At 44.5% G+C, this 22,696-nt stretch overlaps 1 protein-coding gene across 2 annotated transcripts in view; it reads left to right on the top strand.

The window, feature by feature from the left end:
• NFXL1 (nuclear transcription factor, X-box binding like 1) overlaps positions 1–22,696 on the top strand; it is a 1,793,512-nt gene that overhangs the window by 145,990 nt on the left and 1,624,826 nt on the right. For both annotated transcript variants that reach the window (XM_044062425.1, XM_044062424.1), the window contains exon 4: positions 18,412–18,545. In XM_044062425.1, the coding sequence (XP_043918360.1) occupies positions 18,412–18,545 (134 nt within the window). The remainder of the gene's footprint in view (positions 1–18,411; positions 18,546–22,696) is intronic.

Here is a 22,696-nt window from a genome sequence, read left to right on the forward strand (position 1 = left end):
TGCAGGACTTCTATCTGATGAGTTACGTCTCAGTTTGCCACCCTGGAGTCTCTTTCAAACTCGTCCATGCAGCTCATTGCTCATGCAGCCGAAGGAGCATCTAGCGCAGTGGGTACAGGCATTGCCATCCATGTGTAACTTTGCAGAGCCTTTCAAGTCTTCTTTTGCCAACGCTGCTGTTGACTGTTCTTCTTTATTTGCCACCAAGATTAGAGACACACTAGCCAGGTGTGTAAAAAGATGGAAAGACCTTTTTTGCTGTGGGCATTCGTTTCTCTACTCCTCAATGATACTATTCTAGAAATCAGAGGAGTGGAAAAATGTGGTTCAAGAAATCCCAAGGGCCTTTTCAGGACACACATGGTGATTACTCCCCCCAGGGCAGAGGGGGAGAGCTCTAGTGGAAGACACCCTCCCTGTGGCAGAGGGGGTCTGCGTAATAAGGGCTCCAACTATTCCTTTTCCAGACAACCCTACCAGCGCTCCTGAATGGAGGACCGATTGCTTACCTCTGGAAACAGTCGGGGGAAAATTTTCTCTGCACAAACCAGCCTGGCTCACGATAGCTTCAGATACTTGGGTCAGAGAATTATTACCAGAGGTTACAAGATTCCCTTCAATCTCTTACCAGCGACCCAAAGGCAAATCCCGGATGTTTCACCTAGTCAGAGGGATGCAGCAGCAGTGGAAATTCAAAAGTTGCTCCAAAAAAAGACTCCTCCAAGAAGTCCAACCAGTCCAAATAGTATCCCAGTTTTACTAGAGATTCTTTTTAGTGCCAAAAAAAGACCAGGGACTGGAGGCCAATATTAGATCTCAGCATACTGAATAAGTTTGTTCACCAAACAAAATTCCGGATGGTCACGGTTCACTCTATCCTTCCCTTTCTGGAAAAGTATGATTGGATGTGCTCTGTAGATCTTCAGGATGTGTATTACCACATAAAGATTGACAAATGCTCCAGTTGTTACCAATTCCGAGCACTGCCCTTCGATCTCACCACAGCCCCCAGGGTGTTCACCAAATACATGGGAGTGGTATCAGCTCACTTGAGGCTATGCAGATTCTGAGTGTTTCCATTCCTAGATGACTGGGTCCTCACCACCCCCTCCAGGCATCTACTGCTTTTTGCCAGACATTTCCTGCTACATCTCGCCGCATTGTTCAGCATTTCAATCAACAAGGAAAAGACCCAGTTGACTCCTACACAGGAACTAGAATTCATAGGAGCAGGACTAAATACAGTTTCTCGTGCAGCCTCTCTTCCACTCCACAGGCTACAAAAATTAAGGTCACAGGTTCAGGCAATCATTTCCCAAAATAAGGTTCCTGTTTTTCTGGTATTTCAAGCTTTGGGAACCATGGCAGTGACCATATCCTTAGTACCGCTAGCAAGATATATGAGGCTGGTTTAAGTGGCTCCTGGCGACACAATGGTCAGTTCTTTCTCATCCAATGTCTCATCTAATTCTAATTACAAATCATTGCAAAAAGGCTCTATCCTGGTGAATGAAGTCAGAAGAAACCTTATGGGGCCGCACCCTTGCTCCCCCTCCACCCAAAGTCATAGTGACCACGGACACTTCCCAGATTGGGTGGGGGGGCATTATCTGGGAAAGACAGTCCAAGGCAATTAGTTCCCGCAAGAAGCCAGTTTGCACATCAACGTCCTAGAATTGAGGGCAGTACTTTTAGCACTGCAAGCTTTTCAGTCTGTCTTTCCTCCGGGGACAGTTGCAATCTGGTTAGACAACATGTTGGTAGTCTGCTACATCAACAAACGGGGGGGGGGGACAGGTCCTAGCTCCTGTGTCAGGAAGCCCTCGGGATTTGGCAATAGGCTATTGCTTCCAGCCCCCTTCTGATAACGCATATCCCGAGAAAATCCAATGTGATTGCGGAGTAACTGAGCAGATGCATCCTCCTGCCTCACGAATAGTTTCCTAATCGCAACATTGAGATGACAATCTTTCATCGCTGGAGCAAACTTTGTTGCGATCTTTTCGCCTCTCCGATAAACAACAAATGCAGCAGTTATTTTGCCCTAATTTCCCCTCACGGGGAGTCCCCAAGAGAGACACTCCTCTTCAATTGGCCCCCAGGACTAGTTTGTTTTTCCCCCAACTCCATTGATTCCTCATTTCTTGTGGAAAGCCCAAAGGTTGTGAAGCAAAGTAAATGTTCTTCGTGTTTCACTGTTGCAGTCATCACATTTGGGTTATTTGCTTGCAGTAGGCCTCAGTCGGCCTGATTATCAAAGTCTTGGGTCCTGCATTGGTTGCTGTCTCATCTTCCGTGATGTCAGGTAGTCGGGTATAAAGCATGTAGCCGACGCCATTGCATCAGTCTTTCTTGCCGTGTGGTGCCCGAAGCAGAAGCAGTTCGCAAGTGCCGGTTGGCCCACTCCTAAAATTTTCATTTTCGAGTTTCAGAACCGAAGTCTTCAACTAAAAGTACCTCGTTGAGGAAACTTTTTCTTGCTCTAAACTGATGTCAGTAAAAGTCGATAATTGTATTTCTTGTGGAAAGCAAATACCTCATAAAGATTTTCATTCGTACTGTATTCCTTGCCTAGGCCCTGACCACAACGTATCTCGCTGTCGGTTTTGTGCCTTATTTAAACTACAAACTATTCCTTGTCGGTACATTTTCGCTGCTAAATATTTTGGTACTCGGTTCAATTATCCAGATGTCTTTGGTAAGCCACCCGACTACCGACATTCCAAAAAAACGCAAAGATAAAGACAGAGACAGGCCGCCCAGGTCCAAAGCTGCCGACGGCGCTTCTCCTAAGCTAGTCGCCAGTTCGCCGGTACTCAGTGAGGCGCTTTCGCGGCCCCCGATACCTGCTACTTCAGATTCGCAGGCCTCTACTGAGACGCATTTGGAGTCCATTATGCCGCGAGATGCTTCAACTGTGGAACCTGCGGATGTGTCTATCTTGGATGGGTCCAGAGCCGCTGTACAGGCACTGGTTTCTGAGGGTGTATTCAGGCCTACTGACTTGCATATTATACTGACGCCATCTTCTTCTTTTAGTCCTAAAACTCGAACCATGCCTAGGAAACAGATGCCCCAGGCTGCATGGTCAGGCCTCTATGCCTAAAAAACAAATGATAAGAATGGCTGAAGACCTTATTACTTTAATCAGGGGAAGCCAACCTTCCCCCTCTAAGAGACTAGACTGAATTTGCTTATGATATTTCTGACCAGGATTCTGAAGTTTGTCACCTCTGATGACCAGGATTTACCCTTATCTACCTATGAGGATTCTGATGCAGAGGACTCTATTCCCTCTGCTTCACCCCTAGAGGATTTTTCTTTTGGTGAAACCTTGCATACTCTTAGGGAACATTTTCACTGGGAAAGCCAGGATTACTCTGATTCATAGGTAGGTACTAGGCTATCGGCCCTAGGGCCCATACAAGCCTAGCCAAAAAATGTACCCTGGCTTTCACCACCCAAGAAAATTATTTTTCTGTGCCCCTGTTTGAGCAGAGCCATAGAAGTGATCCCCAGGGTGAATTTCCCATTTCCCATCCAGTCATCAAAATTTTTCTTGAAGACTGCTAATGAGGAGCTCTGTTTGACATAGGTAGTCTGTTCCAGAGTATGGGAAGTCTCTGGGACAGGAATCTATCCCTCCAGCATGTTCTGTTTATTGTGGTGACAAGGTTAAGGTCCCTAGAGCGTGTAGCTCGGAGGGATTGGGATTTCTTTAAGTGGAGGATGTCCAACAGCTCTGGGTTTGACATAGCTTTGCATGTTAGGCAGAGATCGCTCCTGAGTAGGCAATATGCGATGGAGTAAAGCTGTAGTTTTTTGATACGATCTGCATAGGGCATCTGTATGAGGCCAGTAATCCTCTTTGTGAGTTATTTCTGTGGTCTTTCCAGTTGTTGTAGATGTCTTGTGAGGTACATACCAAAAGGGGCGTTGTACTCTATAATGGGTCTAATGAGTGATGAGTAGAGGGGAATGATGACCTCTTTTTTTTTTTTTTTTAGATGAGAATCCTTTTGTGATGAGATGAGCCACGCAGAAGGATTTCCTGACCACTGTGGTGATGTGATTATCAAAGGAGAGACTACTGTCCACCTGTGTCCCAAGGTCTCATCACATTTTTGGCATTAAGTAGACTACCAGCTATGTGGTAGTTCATGGGTACAGAGTTTTTACCAAAGAGGATGACAATACACTTTTTGGCATTGAGCGTCAGGCCATGGCTTTGACACCAGGTATCTGTCTCAGTGAGGCCCTTTTGTAGTTTGTCCACAATGTTAGGAGTTTCGATTATGGCTCCTAGTTTGCAGTCATCTGCAAACTTTGTTAGCCAAAGACCTTCTGTGTTGGCCTGCACTTCAGAGAAGTAGATACCAAACAGGAGAGGACCCAGGACTGAACCCTGTGGTACTCCATTTGTCACTGGTCTGATGTCTGATTTGGAATCCGCTACATTCACAGTGTGGGTTCGGTCCGTGAGCCAGTGGGCAAACCATCTTGTGACACAGGGATTTATACCTAGTTTAGTGAGCTTATCTATAATTCCAGAGTGGGGGATGGTGTTGAAAGCCTTGGCGAGATCTAGATAAGCTGTGTGAACCATTTTACCCTCATCTATGGCTTTGGTGTCTGCTTCAAAGAAGTCAGTCAGGTTTAGGAGACATGATCTGCCTTTTACAAATCCAAACTGAGTAGGGTCCAGAGTTTGGAGATTACCAATGTCTTTGTTTATGAGTTCCACGATGATATGTTCCACGGCCTTGCAGACCAGGCTCGTCAGGCTAATGGGGCGGTAGTTCCCAGGGTCTGTCATGGCTCCCCCTTTGTGGAGTGGGATAACTGTCACGGTGCGCCATTCAGTGGGTACAAAACCTGAGGTGAGGCTATGATTGAACATGGTACTTGGGTAGGGTGCCAGTTCATTCTGTAGTTCGTGTAGAACGCAGCCTGGGGTATTGTCAGGTCCCATGGATGCTGTGTTCTTGGCTTTGGAGAGTGTGTTTTTTACCTGTGCAGCCGTGATTATAAGAACTTTGCATTCTTCCGGTATAGAGATGGGCCCTCTAGGGGGTGAGAGGGGGGTAAAGTTAGCACTGAACCTATCTGCTAGGATGTTGGCAATATCAGTTGGTTCTGTATATTTAGTGCCATTATGCTGTAACTCAGAGCATAGCTGAGTGTTCCCATTTAGATTCTTGACATCGCTATAGAATGCTTTGTGGTTATCTTTAGAGTCAGTGGCAATTTTGTTTTCGTAACTAGCTTTGGAGGATTTTATGAGGGATCTCAGCTTCTTACTGAGGTTGACCAGGGAGTTCCTCCAGTCATGGGATTTTACTCTTTTTTGCAACAGTTTCTTTCTTCTGTTGTAGAGTTTGTTTGTGGCAGAGGACCACCAGATTGACTTTCTTTTTTTGGAGGATAACATCTTGGTTCTATTAGGGATAGCATGATCCATGCACTCGTCTAAGTGCTTATAAAGTGCATTTGTGTAGGATTCGGCAGTCATACCTCTATTGTCCGTCTGCATGAGTGTCATGAAGTTTGCTGCTTCTGTCTTTAGAAGTGTGAAGTTGGCTTTTGAGAATTTTTTTACAATGGTTTCCCTAATTGGGGCTGGGGGTGGGATGTGGATGTCTAGGCTGATTAGCTTGTGGTCGGATCTGACCAACGAGGAATTGACCTCGGGTGTGGAACACCGGTTTCCCATGTTGGTAATGACCAGGTCTAGGATATTGCTGCCCCTGGTGGGGGTGTGAATAAGTTGATCCAAGGCGTTGGAATTTATGAATTCTAGAAAACGTTGAGCAAAAGAGTTGGTACATGAGTAGTTTTCCCAGTTGATGGTGGGGTAGTTGAAATCGCCCATTATTAGGGTGTTGGGTTGTACCCTAATACTTTCCAGTGTATCAAGAAATGAGGAGTGTGAATCCTGGGGCATGGTGGGGGGTCTGTAGCAAGCTACAATTTGGATTGCGGTCTTGCCCAGAGTTAGTTGCACTTGGATAATCTCGGATGCATTATGCTGTGCAACTAGCCTGGAGGTGTGGATATCCTTAATGAATATGGACACGCCTCCGCCTTTAGTGCTTCTTTCTGGGCTAGGTGGCCGAAAGGTGTGGTATGAATTGAAGCCTGGTAATGCAGGGGTGCTCTCTGGAGCTTTGAACCAGGTCTCCATCACTGCACAGATGTCAATGTTCTCCATTTTAAGGAGTGCCTCAAGTGAGTGCATTTTGAGGTTTAGACTTCTAGCATTGAGTAGCATTGCCCTCAGATTTTGCTTGCTTGTACCTGTTACCGTGGTGAATTTGTCATTTGAACCTTGCCTAAAAAGGCACTATAGGGGTGGCAAGAGCCTTAGCCAGTATCCAGAATCCTAAGGGCGACAGGTGTGGGCCATCTCTGGCAAAGCATCGTGGACTGTCGATCATGTCGTCCCAGGCAGACAAATACTGGATCCCCTTAGAATGACACCAGAAGCTTAGCCAATTGTTGAAGTCAATCATTTTGTCCTTGTGCTGTGGTATCATTCTGGGTGATGGCAGGATGCTACTCAAGGTTAGGGTCATACCTGCTTGGGATACAAGATAGGAGAGCTCCTCCATGTCTCTTTTCATGTAGTCCAGGGAGGTACGTCTCGGGTCATTCACACAAACATGGACAATGACAGTGTCATATTTGTACTTATTGTGGAGTGACCTGAGTGCATGCGTTATGTGGCAGATCATGGCACTTGACAGGCAGCTGACAGTAACTTTCTCCTTGTTTAGTCTAGTGAGTGGAACATCAGTGTGCCTGACTATAGAGTCACCTATGACTAGAGTGTTGGGTACGTTGTTGTGCCTTATGGGCTGTGGTTGAGTGGCACACTGAGTTTGTGGGCTGTGTGTCATTTGGGTTGTGTTGGGGGGTGGAGTTTGCTTGTGTTTATGCTTTGGATGTCCCTGATGCTTGGGCAGGATTTATTGAGAGCCTCCGCGAATGTAGGTGTGTGTTTTGTGTTTCTGTGTGTGTGTTTTGGTGGTGTAGGTTTTGAGGGACTATGTGATGAGTGTGGTGTGATGCAAGTGATGTTCATTGTGCATACAGCTGCAGTCATAACAGATGGGTTCTCCTGCCGTCAGGCGGGTTCTCGGTCGGCCGAATTCCAAAGTCTAGGTCCGGCGTCGGTTCCGTCTGTCTCCCCCACAGAGGATTACTCATTTGGGGAAACCTTGCATACCTTAAGGGAACACTTCCATTGGGAAGGCCAAGAGTACTCAGATTCCAAGAAAAGGCTTAGGGATTTTCTCTTGCTACCTCAGCACAGGCCTCTGGCTATACCTCCTGTCTTAGACATACTAGATGATGTGTATTCGGAGGCCTGCCTTAACCCGGACTCTTTACCTCCAGCCCCAGTCAAGCCTGACCGGTACTACCGGGTTCCTGACTCACACCAATTTTTATACAAAAGCCATGCGGCTGACCCAGAAACTATCTCACAGGGCCCCAAGGGAATTAAGGCCTCCACTGCTAAAAATCCATTACCTTCCAAGAGAGATTCCAGATCTTTAGAAAGGTGGGGAAAAGGTATACACCTCGCCACCTTATCCATGAGGGCATTAAACTGCCAGTTCCATATGTTAAAGTACCAACAGTTTCAGTTATCACAGTTGAGAAGCAAAATGTCACAACCTGAACAACCAGACTTGAAGGAGTTGCAGGATTTGATGCATAGTGCAGAACAAGTGGGTAAACATACCTTGCAATGTGGTTTTGATGCTCTAGAGGCCTCATGTAGAGCTGCTGTTACAGGATCAGTCATACGTAGACATGCCTGGCTCAAGGAGCAAACCTTACCAGATCATGTCAAAGCTACATTACTAGATGCCCCTCTACAAAAGGATGTATTATTTTATGTTAAAGCTGAGGAGGTATTAAAGAAAATGGAGGAAAAGGCTAAATCAATGCAAACAGTGAAAGATTTTCTACAGGTACAACCTCCACGTTTCAGTAGAAATTGGCCTTCCAAAAATTGGTCCTTTCCAGCCACGGACAGACCCCAAAGAGGTAGATACAGGGGCAGAGGGCAATCTCAAGGATCGTTTAGAGGCAGACAATGGCAAGTTCCTACACAAACAGGTGGTGAGGATAGTTCACAGCCATTCAGAAAGCAAGCCCAATGACTTCCCCCTTTGCATGCCAAGCAAGGCTCAAATGGCAGCACCCTTAGGTGGAAAACTGGCATTATTTTCGAAAAATTGGCATATTGTCACAAAAGACAAATGGATCCTGGACATTATAAACAGAGGCTACAGATTCCATTTTCACACCCTTCCAAAAATTAGAGGCATGCCAAACCTGCCACACAATCAAAGGGCAGAGGCACAAAGACAAATTTCAAATCTCATGGACATGAAAGCTATTCAAGAGGTACCTACTCAAGAACAAGGTCAAGGTTTTTATTCCAGACTATTCCTGGTACCAAGGAAGGGAAAAGATTGGAGACCTATTTTGGACCTATCCATCCTAAACACATTTTTACTCGTACCAAAATTCAGGATGCTCACATTACAATAGCTTCTTCCCATGCTGGGCAAGGAGTCTTGGCTGGTAGCATTGGACCTCAAGGAGGCATACCTGCATGTCCCAATCAGACAAAATTGCAGAAGATAGCTCAGATTTCTTGCAGGTTCAAGCCATTATCAATTCTCTCAGAGTATTCACGAAATACCTGGCATCAGTAATTGCCTACTGCAGACTTCAAGGGATACAAATATACCCATATTTGGACGACTGCCTGATCCAAGCGGACAGCAAGCACATACTTCTGAAACATCTGGCTTTTGTAATAATGTTGTTGAATTCTCTGGGATACACAGTCAACAAAAAGAAATCAAGGCTAATACCCTCTCAGAAAATAATTTTCCTGGGTGCCAACTTGGACACAAACACCCAGATGGCCTACCTCACGCCAGAGAAACAGGGGCAAGTAACTCAATACTTCAGAAAACTAGCAAATTTCACCAGGCTGACTGCAAGGAAAATCCTGCTTGCTCTGGGATTCATGGCATCTTGCATCCTACTAATCCCATGTGCAAAGCTGCATATGAGGAAACTGCAACGGTACCTGAAAACCCTATGGTCTCAACACAGCCACAGTTTGGAAACAATAATACCACTAATTCCATGTCTTCAAAAGGAATTTCTGTGGTGGGCTCAAGCATGCCAAACAAACACAGGTCTCCCATTCTGCAAGCCTCAAGCAAATCAAGTCATCACAACAGATGCCTCGGACTACGCCTGGGGGGCGCACATGACAGATCGGTGCATTCAGGGCAAATGGTCCCAAAAAGAAAAGCACCTTCACATCAATCAAAAGGAAATGCTAGCAGTAATAAATGCTATTATAGCTTTAAAAGACCTTCTGCATCCAGGTCAACTATTGATAAAGACAAGACAACACCACAGTAATGTGGTACATAAACAAACGGGGAGGAACCCATTCATACCCCCTATGCAGGCTGGCCATGTCACTTTGGAACATGGCTCTGGAATTACAAATCGAACTTCAAGCACAGTACTTGCCAGGCAAGGAAAACACGCTGGCAGACAACCTAAGCAGAAATATGACAGATCCACACGAATGGAAGTTGCATCCTCAAGTTTTTACAGAGATAATTCAAGCATGGGGAAGGCCAGACATAGATCTTTTTGCCTCCCACAAAATTCACCAATTGACAAAATTCTGCTCAAGGACTTTTCATCCTCAGGCCTGGAGAGTGGACGCTCTCTCTTTCATTTGGACAACAATGACAGTTTATGCCTTTCCATCTCTTCCTCTGCTGCCCAAAGTTCTATTAAAACCCAGAGCAGACAGACCAAAGATGATTCTCATTGCTCCAGACTGGCCAAGACAGCACTGGTACCCACTCCTGAGGAGCCTGACGCATTCCCCACCATGGACCCTACCTCTAATGCCTCTTCTGACTCAGCACAGCTTCAAAACTCTTCACAGTCAGCTGAAAACACTCAATCTGGCCGCATGGAAGATTCCTTAACATCACAACAAACCCTACACTCCAAGGAGGTGCAGGATGTCATTTTGGAGGCCAGAAGGCCGTCTACTAGAAAAGCTTACTCCGCAAAATGGAAACTGTTTTGTGCCTGGAATGAGAAAAAGGGCCAGAATCCTGGAAAACTGAATTTACCTCAAATATTACAGTATCTAGCTGAGCTGCTAAGCAGTGGACTTTCATTCTCCTCCAACAAAATCCATACCTCAGCCATTTCTGCAGAATACAACACTGATCCACCTTTATTCTCTCACCCCCTCTTAAGACAGTTCCTCAGAGGGGCTAAGAATATAAAACCCCAAGGAAACAACCAATACCTGCTTGGGACCTCAATTTCATTCTAGAAAAGCTGACCTTGCCTCCTTTTGAGCCAGCTGCCTCAACAGATTTGCAATATTTGTCCTGGAAAACAGCTTTCCTTCTGGCTATCACCTCAGCTCGCAGGGTATCGGAACTACAAGCCCTCATGGCTGTGCAGCCTTTCATCATCTTCCATCAGGACAGAGTTTCCTTACGAACCAACCCCTCCTTTATGCCAAAGGTGGTATCCAGGGTAGCTTTGAATCAGGCTATCCACTTACCTACCTTTTACCCTAATCCTCAAAACAAAGGGGAGAGACTACTACATTCCTTGAACATTCACATACAGCTGTGTTATTTGGACAGAACAAAGCCTTTCAGAAAATCATAACAGCCCTTTGTGTCCTATGCTATAGGAGCTCAAGGGAAGCCAATTTCCAAACAGACAGTCTCAAAATGGATAGCCCACTGCATACGCTTTTGTTACTCTTTTCATGGTAAAACTGTACCTGCAGGCATCAGATCTCACTCCACAAGGGCCACAGCTACCTCTGCAGCTTTCCTCAGAGGAGTTCCTACCAAAGATATTTTGGAAGCAGCCACTTGGAGTTCTGTGCATACCTTCTCCAAGCACTACCACCTACCATTATACTCCAAAACTAGAGCAGGCTTTGCCACTGCAGTCTTGCAGGGCATCCTGGCTCCTCCTAGTTCCACCTAGTGCCTACCACCCCTTTCTTAGCTTTGGGATTCTACCCATCTGTTATGACTGCAGCTGTATGCACGATGAACATAGTACAGTTTTGTACCTACCATAAATGTAGATGTTCGAGTGCTAATACAGCTGCAGTCCAGATTTCCCTCCCTCCTTCCCCTCTTGGGACAGGCTTATTGTCTAACACCTCCTCATACAACCTGATTGGGGTATTCATTTATGGTGTATTTGCTTGCAACTACTGTATTTTGATTATATTGCATTGCTTTATTACATAAATTTATGTATTGCCTTCCTTCTGGGGACACCTGACATCTGGGGCAAGAAAAACTGAAGAAAATAGCGTCTGCTGGTTCTTTTATACCCCTGTCGCACTGACGTCAGGGAAGAAGCGACGACAACTGACGCCGGACCTAGACTTTGGAATTCGGCCGACCGAGGACCTGCCTGACTGCAGCTGTATTAGCACTCGAACATCTACATTTATGGTAGGTACAAAACTGTACTTTTACCTTCTCCTCTTGACTGTCTAGTCAAGTCTTGGGTGAAGAGAGCTTTGCTTCCAGTTTGGCTATATAAGTGCATCTCTCACAGGTTGTAGTGTTGGGTGGTAGGAGGAGAGGGTTGTCTGTGTACATGAGGCAATTGCTGCATTGCCCCAAGATGCCCAGATTCATCAGGTAGACAGGAGAAATCACTGGGAGTTGACCCTTAGACATGCCTGGATAAGTGCTTATTTATTAAGTACTAAAAACTGTTTTCCACTAGACAAGTGAGGAAAGTTGAGTGCTGTAGTAATTTGCAGCTTATCTAGTGCTTACAATGAGTTCTCAACAAGTGCTGAGTTCAAAGAAACAGATTAGTGCTGAAACTAGAAAACTGGCTAGTTATAAGAAAAAAAAAACTAAGCTAGAAGGCTTCCCTCCAACACAGAAGGGCTTGGGGGCTCAGAAGCCTACAAATAGTCTATACCACTTAACAGGAAAGGCAGGAAACCAGCTTATTTTTTTTTTTCTGTTTTCTAGATGCTCTCTTTGTACACAGTAGGAGTGCCTGAAATCAGAATATGATCTCACTGCACTCAGTTGAGTGAGCAAATGAGATGGGCCCAGAAGGAGTATCCAAACACAAATTTACAAGAGGGGCGAGCAGTTTCAAGGCCACTAAGATTAACACTAAAACAAAAACAGGGAGGGTGTTACTAACAAATAATAAAATTCAAGCAAGCACTGATTGAAGAGCAGAGTCAAAACTTCCAGTTCAGTTAATATTCCTGCAACACAGTTAAATCAATTTAAATACTGTATTATTTGAAAAAAAGTGCAGATAAAGGTACTTAAATTCTCTTATACGTCCAGTTGAATACAGCTAGATCTTAGCCGCCAAAGCTGAGGTTTTTAAGCTATTTCTTACTCCTGCCCCAACACAGGCCTTTAGCTATTCCTCCTGTGCTGTACATTGTTAATGATGCCTTTTCGGAATCTAGCTTGGCCCCTGACTCTTTACCTCCTGCTCCCAGAAAACCTGATAGATATTAAAGGGCTCCTGATTCTCATAAGTTCCTTTTTAAAATTCCTACTGCAGACCCCGAGACCATTTCACAGTGACTCAAGGGCATTAAGGCTACTACTGCCAAAATCCTACCCCCTTCTGATAGAGATTCCAGGGCACTGGATAGATCGGGTAAGAAGTTATACACCTCTGCAACCTTGGCCATCAGGCCTTAAATTGCCAGTTTCATATGTTAAAGTATCAGCAGCATATTATTGGATTGCTTAAACAGAAAATGATGTTTTCCTGATTGTGCTGAAAATAAGGATTTACAGGATTTAATGCATTCTGCTGAACAGGTTGGAAAACATACTTTGCAATGTGTTTTGATTCACTAGAGGCATCTTGCAGGGCTGCTGTCACTGGCTCTTTACTTAGAAGGCATGCTTGGCTTAAGGAGCAATCTTTGCCAGATCATGTTAAAACTAAATTGCTGGATGCTCCCTTAAATCAGGACCGCCTGTTTTTCAACAAAGCAGAAGAAGTTCTTAAAAAGATGGAGGAAAAAGCTAAAGCTATGCAAACTGTTAAAGATTTCTTACAAGTGCAGCCTCCTAGAGTTAGTAGGCATTGACCCTCAAAAAATTGGTCTTTTCCTGCCTCTTCCAGGCCTTCGCAGTTCAAACCCAGAACCAGCAGAACACCCAGGCTTCAGTCCAAGGGTATGCACAGGACTAAACAGTGGGGGGCTCCCACTTCCAAATCAGGGAGTAGTAAGACTACCCCTATAGTAAGCTGTCTCAATGACAACTTTAAAACTTTCAAGCACTTCTCAACTGACTGCTCCTTCAGGGGGAAAGATTGCTCTGCAAGCAAAAAACTGGGAGCTCATTACCCAGGACAAATGGGTTTTAAACATAGTTTCCCAAGGATACAGATTTCACTTCCACACGCTACCAACCCCAAACGGTTGGCCATATCTACCCTCAAATCAGTGGGCAGAAGATCAAAAGCAAGTACTCTCTCTCTTAAGATTAAAGGGTATTCAGACTGTACCAGAAGAGGAAAAGGGACAAGGTTTCTACTCAAGACTTTTCCTGGTACCCAGAAAAGAGAACTCATGGCGTCCTATCCTGGACATGCCTGTCCTAAACACCTTTTTGGTGATTCCAAAATTCAAGATGCTAACTCTTCACCAGTTACTTCCCATGATAGTCAAAGATAGCCAGTTGGCAGCACTGGATTTAAAGGAAGCCGGCATGCACATCCCAGTCAGGGAATCTTACAGAAAATACCTACGCTTCAAAGCAGGCTGCATGCACTGGATTTAAAGGAAGCCTGCCTGCACATCCCAGTCAGGGAATCTTACAGAAAATACCTACGCTTCAAAGCAGGCTGCATGCACTATCAGTTCTCTGCACTGCCCTTTGGCTTATCTACTGGGCCCAGGGTATTAACAAAGTGCCTAGCTCCACTCATTGCATTTTGCAGGCAAGAAATATTCAAATATACCCATACCTGGACGATTGTCTTAATTCAGGCAGAAAGCCAGGACATACTTCTGAATCGTCTGGCTTTTGTACAAAAGGTGTTAACTTGTCTGGGGTACACCATAAACGAAAGTAAATCACATCTGGTACCCTGTCAACAAATTATATTCCTGGGAGCAAGCTTGAACACAACTTCCCAGATGGCTTTCCTCACGTCAGAGAAACAAATTCATTTGACAACTTACTTCAAACTAGTGGCCACAAAAACCCTGCTATCTGCAAGGCAAATACTGCAAGCCTTCTGGTTCATGGCCTCGTGCATTCTACTAATTCCATATGCAAGACTGCATATGAGGAAACTACAATGGTATCAACATTTTCAGGATCTAGAAGTAAGGATTCCTATCATACCTTGCCTACGGTTAGAATTCCTTTGGTGGGCAGAGGCCTGCCACCAAAACAAGGGACTACCATTCACTCTACCCCCTGCCGCCCAAACCCTAACATTAGATGCATCAGACTATGCATGGGGGGCTCATCTGGCAGGGAAGTGCATTCAGGGCAAATGGAACCCAAGTCAAATGCACCTGCATATCAATCAAAAAGAAATGTTAGCTGTACAGAGTGTTCGGACAGCCTTTAAGGACCACATTCTTCCAGGACAATTAATGGTAAAGACGGACAACACCACTGTTATGTCGTACATAAACAAACAGGGGGGTACCCATTCTTACCCCCTCTGCAGACTAGCCATGGCTATGTGGAACACAGCCTTGAGCTACCAAGTGCATCTGCAGGCTCAATTCCTGCCAGGAAAACTTAAATACACTGGCAGACCACCTAAGCAGAAATCTCATGGACCCACACGAGTGGAAACTGGAACCAAAGATTTTCAACATGTTGATCAACAAATGGGGGATCCCAGATATAGACCTGTTTGCCTCCCCCCAGAACTACCAATTAGACAAACTCTGCTCAAGGACTCCCCACAAACAAACTTGGAAAGTGGATGCTCTGTCCATCAGCTGGAAAAATCTATCAGTTTATGCCTTTCCTCCTCTGCCTCTCCTCTTCAAAGTGCTACTAAAGATCAAACAGGACAAACCAAGAACGTTACTGATTGCAACAGAATGGCCACACCAACACTGGTACCCCTTCTCGCAGTGTGTCACAGCTGGCCCCATGGCACCCATCTCAGACCCCTACCCTGCTGTCTCAGCAGGAGAGCCAAATTCTGCACCCCCAGCTTCAAACTCTGAACCTGGCAGCCTGGCTAATTACCTAATCTCTCCATTACCATCCTTTAGTAAACAAGTGTTGGATGTCATTTTGGAGGCAAGGAGGCCTTGTACTAGAAAATCGTATGCTGAAAAAAATGGAAAAGATTCTGTGCCTGGAACCAAACCCAAGGGATGGCCACAACAGTGCCCAATTTACCTCAGATTATTCAATACTTAACTGAGATGCTTCACAAGGGCCTTTCCTTTTCCTCCATCAAAATTCATGCCTCAGCCATTTCAGCTCATTACAACACAGAACCACCCCTCTTTTCTCACCCACTGCTCAAGCAGTTCCTCAGGGGCCAGAAACTTAAGACCACACAGGAGAGCCCCAACTCTAGCTCGGGACCTTAATTTTGTATTGGAAAAAACTCACCCTTCCCCCTTTTGAGCCAGCTGCAACTGCAGAGTTAAAATTCCTTTCTTGGAAAACAGCTTTCCTTTTAGCAATCACTTCAGCAAGAAGGGTATCTGAATTACATGCCCTTATGGCAGTGGAGCCTTTCATCATCTTTCATGCGGACAGGGTGTCCCTCAGGACCAATCCCTCTTTCATGCCGAAGGTGGTATCCAGTGTGGCTCTTAATCAGTCCATTCATTTGACAACCTTCTTTTCTAATCCACAGAACAAAGGGGAACGGATACTGCATTCCTTAGATGTGCACAGACAACTTAGATTTTATTTGGACAGGACTAAACCTCAAAGGAAATCTGAACAACTGCTGGTGGCATTTGCTTCAGGGGCAGAGGGGAAGGCTATTTCAAAGCAAACCATTTCTAAATGGATAGGCCATTACATTCATTTATGCTATAAGCACAATGGAAAACCTATCCCCTTTCAACCAGGGCTGCATCTACTCCTACAGCCTTTCTCAGAGTTGTCTCTACCAGAGACATCCTAGAAGCTGCTACCTGGAGTTCTGTACATAGTTTCACCAAGCATTACCATTTGCCAATTTTCTCTAAATCCAGAGCTGGTTTTGCCACTGCAGTCTTGCAGGGCCTTATAGCTGGTCCTAATGCTATCTAAATTCCTCCTCTTATCCTTCGCTTTGGGAATCTACCCAAATGTGATGACTGCAACAGTGAGACACGAAGAACATAGTACAGTTGTGTACACTTAACCATAAATGTCGATGTTCGAGTGTATTCACTGTTGCAGTCCTGGTTACCCTCCCTCCAGCCCCCTGGCTTCCTTTGGCTATACCTCTATTCTCCTTTACTGCAAGCAGATAAACCCAAATGTGATGACTGCAACAGTGAATACACTCAAACATTTACATTTGTAGTAAGTGTACACAACTGTACTTACTCGGCCCCATCAAGTCTGGTTCCCTTTCCTTTGGCCTCACCTAGTTCACCGTCCTTGGATTCTGGACTCCGTTCTGGACCTGCTGTCCCACCCACAGGGGTTGGTGCCTCCCATTCTTCACAATCTCAAGCTGACTGCTTGGTCTCTCCAATTCCAGTAATTGCCAGGTGGAACAACTTACCTTCTTTAGTACAAAATATTCATCTGGCTTCCATAAGCCATCCACTGGGAAACTCTATCTTAGCAAATGGAAGCAATTTTCAATTTGGGCTACCACACGCAATATAGACCCCTTTTCAGCATCAGTTGATAAAATCCTGGAATATCTAGCTTCATTATTTGAACTGGGCACTTCCACCATCAAAGTCCAATTACCAGCTGTTTCAATTTTCACAACAGATTTGATGACTGTTCTTTGATGTCTCATTGTTTATGCAGAACCTTTCTTAAAGGTGCCTTACATGTAAACCCCCCATTCAAAGATACTGTAGCGCCATGAGATTTGACTCTAATATTACAGTCTCTAGTTCGACAGCCCTTTGAGCCATCACGTACTTGCGACCTGGCATTTTTGTCTTTGAAGACTCTCTTCCTGTTGGCGATCACTTCTGCCAGGAGAATTTCCGATTTACAGGCTCTGTGTGTGAAACATCCTTGTATCATTTTCAACAGAGAGGAGTGTGGCTAAGAATCCATCTGTCCTTTCTCCCCAAAGTGGTATCAGAAATATTAACCAGTCTATAAACTTGCCCATCTTCTTTCCAAAAGTTATAAATAAAGGTGAACACTGCTTGCATATGCTGGATGTCCACAGACAGTTACTTTTCTACCAGAACAGAACAAAACTATCTAGAAAATCAGGCCAATTATTTGTGTCTTTTTCAGAACCCACCTTGGGTCAGCTGGTTTGCAAAGTTACCTTATCAAGATGGCTTAGAGATTGTTTTACCTTTGTCTACAATCAGAATGAACTCAAACTTCCTGCTGTCAGAGCACATTGCACCAGACCTGTATCTGCTTCAGCCGTCTTTCATTCCAAGGCCTCCATGGAAGAAATTTGTGCAGCTGCAACATGGGCAACTCTTCAAACCTTTAGCACTCATTACAAATTAAATATGGTCTCTAGGGGAAGAGCATCCTTTAGCTCTATGATACTCAGGAATGTCCTTCCTTAGGGCTACCCGAGGATCTAAAGTAGCTGGGGACTTTGGCCCATTCATCAAGAATGATTGAATGAAGATTGACAACATCAGATAAAGACGTTATGTCCTTAACTTTCCATCTGTGTTTTCGATCTTCATTCATTCTTGACATCCCACAATCCTGCCCCCTCCATTCATTCTTGACATCCCACCCTCCTGCCCCCTCCAAAGCACTTCTGGAGGATCGTATTTTTTTGTCCTTGGAGGTTTGTGGGGTTCTACCTTAGACAGGGCTTCTGTCTTTCCTATACTTAGAGTGCAAACTCGATCTGAGGTAATGGAGAAAGTGGCATTGTGGGTAGAGCCTTAGCTGGAGAGTTTTTTGGCTGGCGTGAGCTGTATAATGATAAAGCTGGATGCAAAAAGTTGAAACAGAGTCCACTTCATCAAGAATGAATGAAGATCGACAACACAGATGGAAAGTTATGGTAAGGACATAACTTCTTTTTTTTTTTTTTTTTTATTTATGTAATACTCTACACTGTGCATAGATCAAACGAGAGCTTTTGCTTTCTTAAATGTTCTTTAAAAGAAAATGCTCATTGTGTGTCTTCTTACAGATTTGGAGCTGCGTTGGGTGCTACTGCATGTTTCATATACCTTGTATCCAGAAGTGGGCAAAGGACAGCATTTTTCTGATTACCTCTCCACTGGCAGATGATGGTTTTGAGAAGAAGGACCATCCATGGCCTTGGTAGGTTTGTTCGATTTGTTTATTATGAAGTCATCCATGCTTGGATAATTGTTAAATTACATTGTCTTTCCAATTTATACCTACACTGAGAATGTAATTTGCATTTACAAGAGTCATGTTTCGTGGAGAAATTAGAAAAAAAAATTAATATACCCATCTTTATTTCATTTGGATTTAGTTGTAACATTTTGGATTCATGTAATCACACAGCGTGAATTTGATTCCCGGGGGGGGGGTGACCAGGGAGCGGGAAGACAGTATTCGACAAACCATGGAGATAGTCTGGGACAGTGTGCCATAAGAAAACTTACAGATAACTAAAATAGGATGGAGTATAAACTAAAATGTCATATTACCTTAAGTGAACTCACAAAATAGAAACCCTAAGCCAAACTAAACTTTTCAGAGCCATAGTAGATAAACCTCAAATTTGATCACCACATACTTCATTCCATTAAAAAACGCACCAAAAACTCTTCTCCCTTTATTGGGCCAAACACTGTCTGACAGATCAAGCAAGGAGTACCTTAGCAGCAACAAACCTCCTTCCTTTTCTTTTATATGTTCCCCCTATACTTACAAATATCAACACTACGTATAAAACTAAACTAGCTTCCTGCTACTACAATATAGCTACATTTGCAACCAACCAACCTTATAAAACACACACCTGCCTTGCATTAAAACCATTAAACTGGCATGATCTCCCAAACCAGTCAACATACAACTAATTGTCCACAACCTATTATACTCTCCAGACAAACACCCATTACAGGGTACTCTGGTATACTGTGCACCCACTAGAGACATTCGCTCCAGCAATAAAATCTCACTGTGTATCAGTAAGATATTCAACACTGCTGGAGACTTTGTCTACTCCCATCAGGTGTCAGAATTCTGGAATGAAATCCCCAAAATTTAAAACATATGGAAAACCTAAATAGTTTCAAAACTTAGATTAAATAGCACCTATGCCAAAGATGGCTCTGTTCTTCCTGCTCACCTGGCTAGGTTTACTCATATTACTTTTCTCCAACTTTGCAGCGGTAGCATTGTTGCCTCACAGCAAGAGGTTCTCCCGTTCAATTCTCGGCTTGGTTTGGGAGTGCCTCCTGTGTGAAGTCTGCATGTCCTCCCCGTGGTCGAGTGGGCGTTCGAAAGACATGCGTTGAATGGGCGTGCCTTCGTTGAAGGTTGGGCGTCAGGCTGGCAACTCGACACCATTTAAAAAAAAAAAAAACTGCCAATCATTAGCAGACCGGAGTTCCGCTGTGGAGACCCCTAACCGGGAAAAGCCAAAAGACAACTTTTCTCCAACTCTTACGGCCACTTTGCTGAACTTTCACTCTTCTCTGTCTCATGCCCCATCACTAACTACAATTCCTCCTCTGTCCATTTATCTTCCTGCTCATTTCCAGAATTTCTCCTTTCAAATCTTTCATAAGTTTTTCAGCTACATTACTGTATTGGAGATAAATTCACCTCCCATCTAGTTGGACTGGGCAACTCCATGGAATTACTCCAGGTCCAGGTTACAGCAGGAAGACCCCCATTCAAGTCATAGCCAGTTATAGATCCCCCCTCCATGGTCCACGACACCTACAAAGCCTACTTTCAAAACTGGAGACAATCCAAATTTTACCGAACACACTGGTTATGGGGGATATCAATTATCCCACCATCAATTGGGAAACCTACGCTAGCTGTAACTTACTAGTGTAAAAGTTCCTTGACTTTGTTAATTCAAGTGCCCTGGAACAAATTGTCCATACCCCGGCAAGGGGAACAAACATTCTGGAGCTGGTCCTCACCAACATGTCGAACAGATGCACTGACGCAACTGTTGGACTCTCCTTAGTTAAAACTGACCACAAATCAGTCACCTTTGAACTGGCACTAACACCAGAACTCACAAAGGATGAAATCATACTAAACTTTACCCTCCTAGGTGAAGATATAAATGCATTCCAAACCCCACCCCAAGATGGAAGTAGCAACTACGCTGAAGCTTACACTAAAGCCATGTACAATCATAGTTTCATAGTATAGTACTAGGCTATCTGCCCTGGGGCATTTGTAAGCCTAGCCATAGTGATGTGGCTATTGCCACCCCATGAAATGGTACAAAAATGTACAGAATAAATCTAGAATACTGTGCCTCTGTCTAGTAGTGACACAGTGAAGGTCCCCCTATATAATAGAATTAGTTTACTGTGCCCCTGTCTAGCAGTGAGACAGATGTGACCCCTGGGGTAAACCTTACGATCTCCCATCCACTCATCAAGATTTCTCTTGAAGAGAGTCAGTGAGGGGCTCTGCCTAATACGAACTGGGATCCTGTTCCAAAGCATGGGAAGCCTCTGGGTTATGAATCTATCCCTCCAGCATGTCCTATTCATACTTGTGCTGAGGTTTAAGTCTTTAGCTCTCGTGGTCCTGATGGATTTGGATTTTTGAGGTGGAGCATGTCCATCAGATCCTGATTGGACATGGCCTTGTACGTCAGGCAGAGATCACCTCTGAGCAGGCAGTATGCTACTGAATAGAGCTGAAGTTTCTTTAGTCTGGCAGAATAAGACATATGTTGGAGACCCTTGATCCTTTTGGTGAGGTACTTTTGTGGTCTCTCCAGCTGTTGCAAGTGCCGGGTGAGGTACATACCAAATGGGGCATTGTACTCAATCATGGGTCTGATGAGGGAGGAATATAGGGTACAATGACATCTTTGGATCTGGATGTGAAACCCTTCATGATGAGGTGTGCAAGGTAGAATGTTTTTCTAACCACTTTGGCAACGTGGGTGTCAAATGAGAGGTCGCTGTCTACTTGGGTCCCTAGGTCTCTGATTACTTTTTCCATACTCAGTGGGTTGCTGTCTATGTGATAATTTGTGGGTACTTTGTTTTTCCAAAGGGATGACTATACATTTTTGGCATTTAGTTTAAGGCCGTGACTACGGCACCAGTTGTCCGTTTCAGTGAGGCCTTTTTGTAGGATGTGTGTATCTGCTGGTGTTTCGACTTTGGCGCCTAGTTTGCAGTCATCTGCGAACTTTGTCAGCCACAGCCCTCCCATGTTTGCTTTAACATCTGAGAAATAAATGCCGAACAAGAGGGGTCCCAGGACAGATCCCTGTGGGACACCACTTGTGACTGGCTTTGATTCTGACATTGCTCCAGCGATTTTAACTTTATGGGTTCTGTCCTTTAGCCAGTTTGCAACCCATCTAGTGACATAAGGGTTTACTTTTAAGCTGTTTAGCTTATCTATGATGCCTGAGTGGGGTATTGTGTCGAAGGCCTTAGCCAAGTCCAGGTATGCTGTATGGACTGCTTTGCCCTCATCAATGGCTCTAGTGACTGTTTCAAAAAAGTCAACCAGGTTTAAAAGGCAGGATCTGCCCTTTACAAAGCCGAACTGGGTGGGGTCAAGCATCTGTAGGTCCCCTATGTCTCCGTTTATGAGTTCCATAATGATTCTTTCCATAGCTTTGCAGACCAGGCTAGTCAAGCTTATGGGGCGGTAGTTTCCAGGGTCTGTAGAGGCACCCCCCATGTGGAGTGGGACCACTGTTGCTGTACGCCAGTGTTCAGGTACATATCCCGAAGTAAGGCTAAGGTTAAATAGCATTTTTATGTGTTGTTTAGCTCCTCTTGGAGTTCACGTAATACGCACCCCGGGATACCGTCAGGTCTCATTGATGCTGTGTTTTTTGCTTTGTTTAGGGCGATTCTCACTTGGACATCTGAGAGGACAGGGAGATTACATTCAGCTGGGATAAGTATTTCTTCTTTTGGGGGTGAAGGAGGCGAGAAATTTGCACTGAACCGGTCAGACAGAATGTTAGCAATATCTGTGGGTTCAGTGTATTTTTTGTTGTTGAGAGCCAACTCTGAGCATATCTGAGGGTTTCCGTCCAGGTTTCTAACATAGCTGAAGAAGGCTTTATGGTTATCTTTAGTGTTCTTAGTGATTTTTCTCTCAAAATTTGCCTTGGATGTTTTTATGAGAGAACGTAGTTTTCTGCTAATGTTGATCAGAGATGTCTTCCCTTCATGGGATTTCGCTCTGACGTGCAGTAGCTTCCTTCTTTTGTTATACAATTTGTTTATGGCTGAGGTCCACCAGACAGGACGCTTACATTTGGTGGA

This window comes from Protopterus annectens, chromosome 2.part1 (genome assembly GCF_019279795.1).
Source record: "Protopterus annectens isolate FY-2018-M chromosome 2.part1, PAN1.0, whole genome shotgun sequence".
Lineage (NCBI taxonomy): Eukaryota > Metazoa > Chordata > Ceratodontiformes > Protopteridae > Protopterus > Protopterus annectens.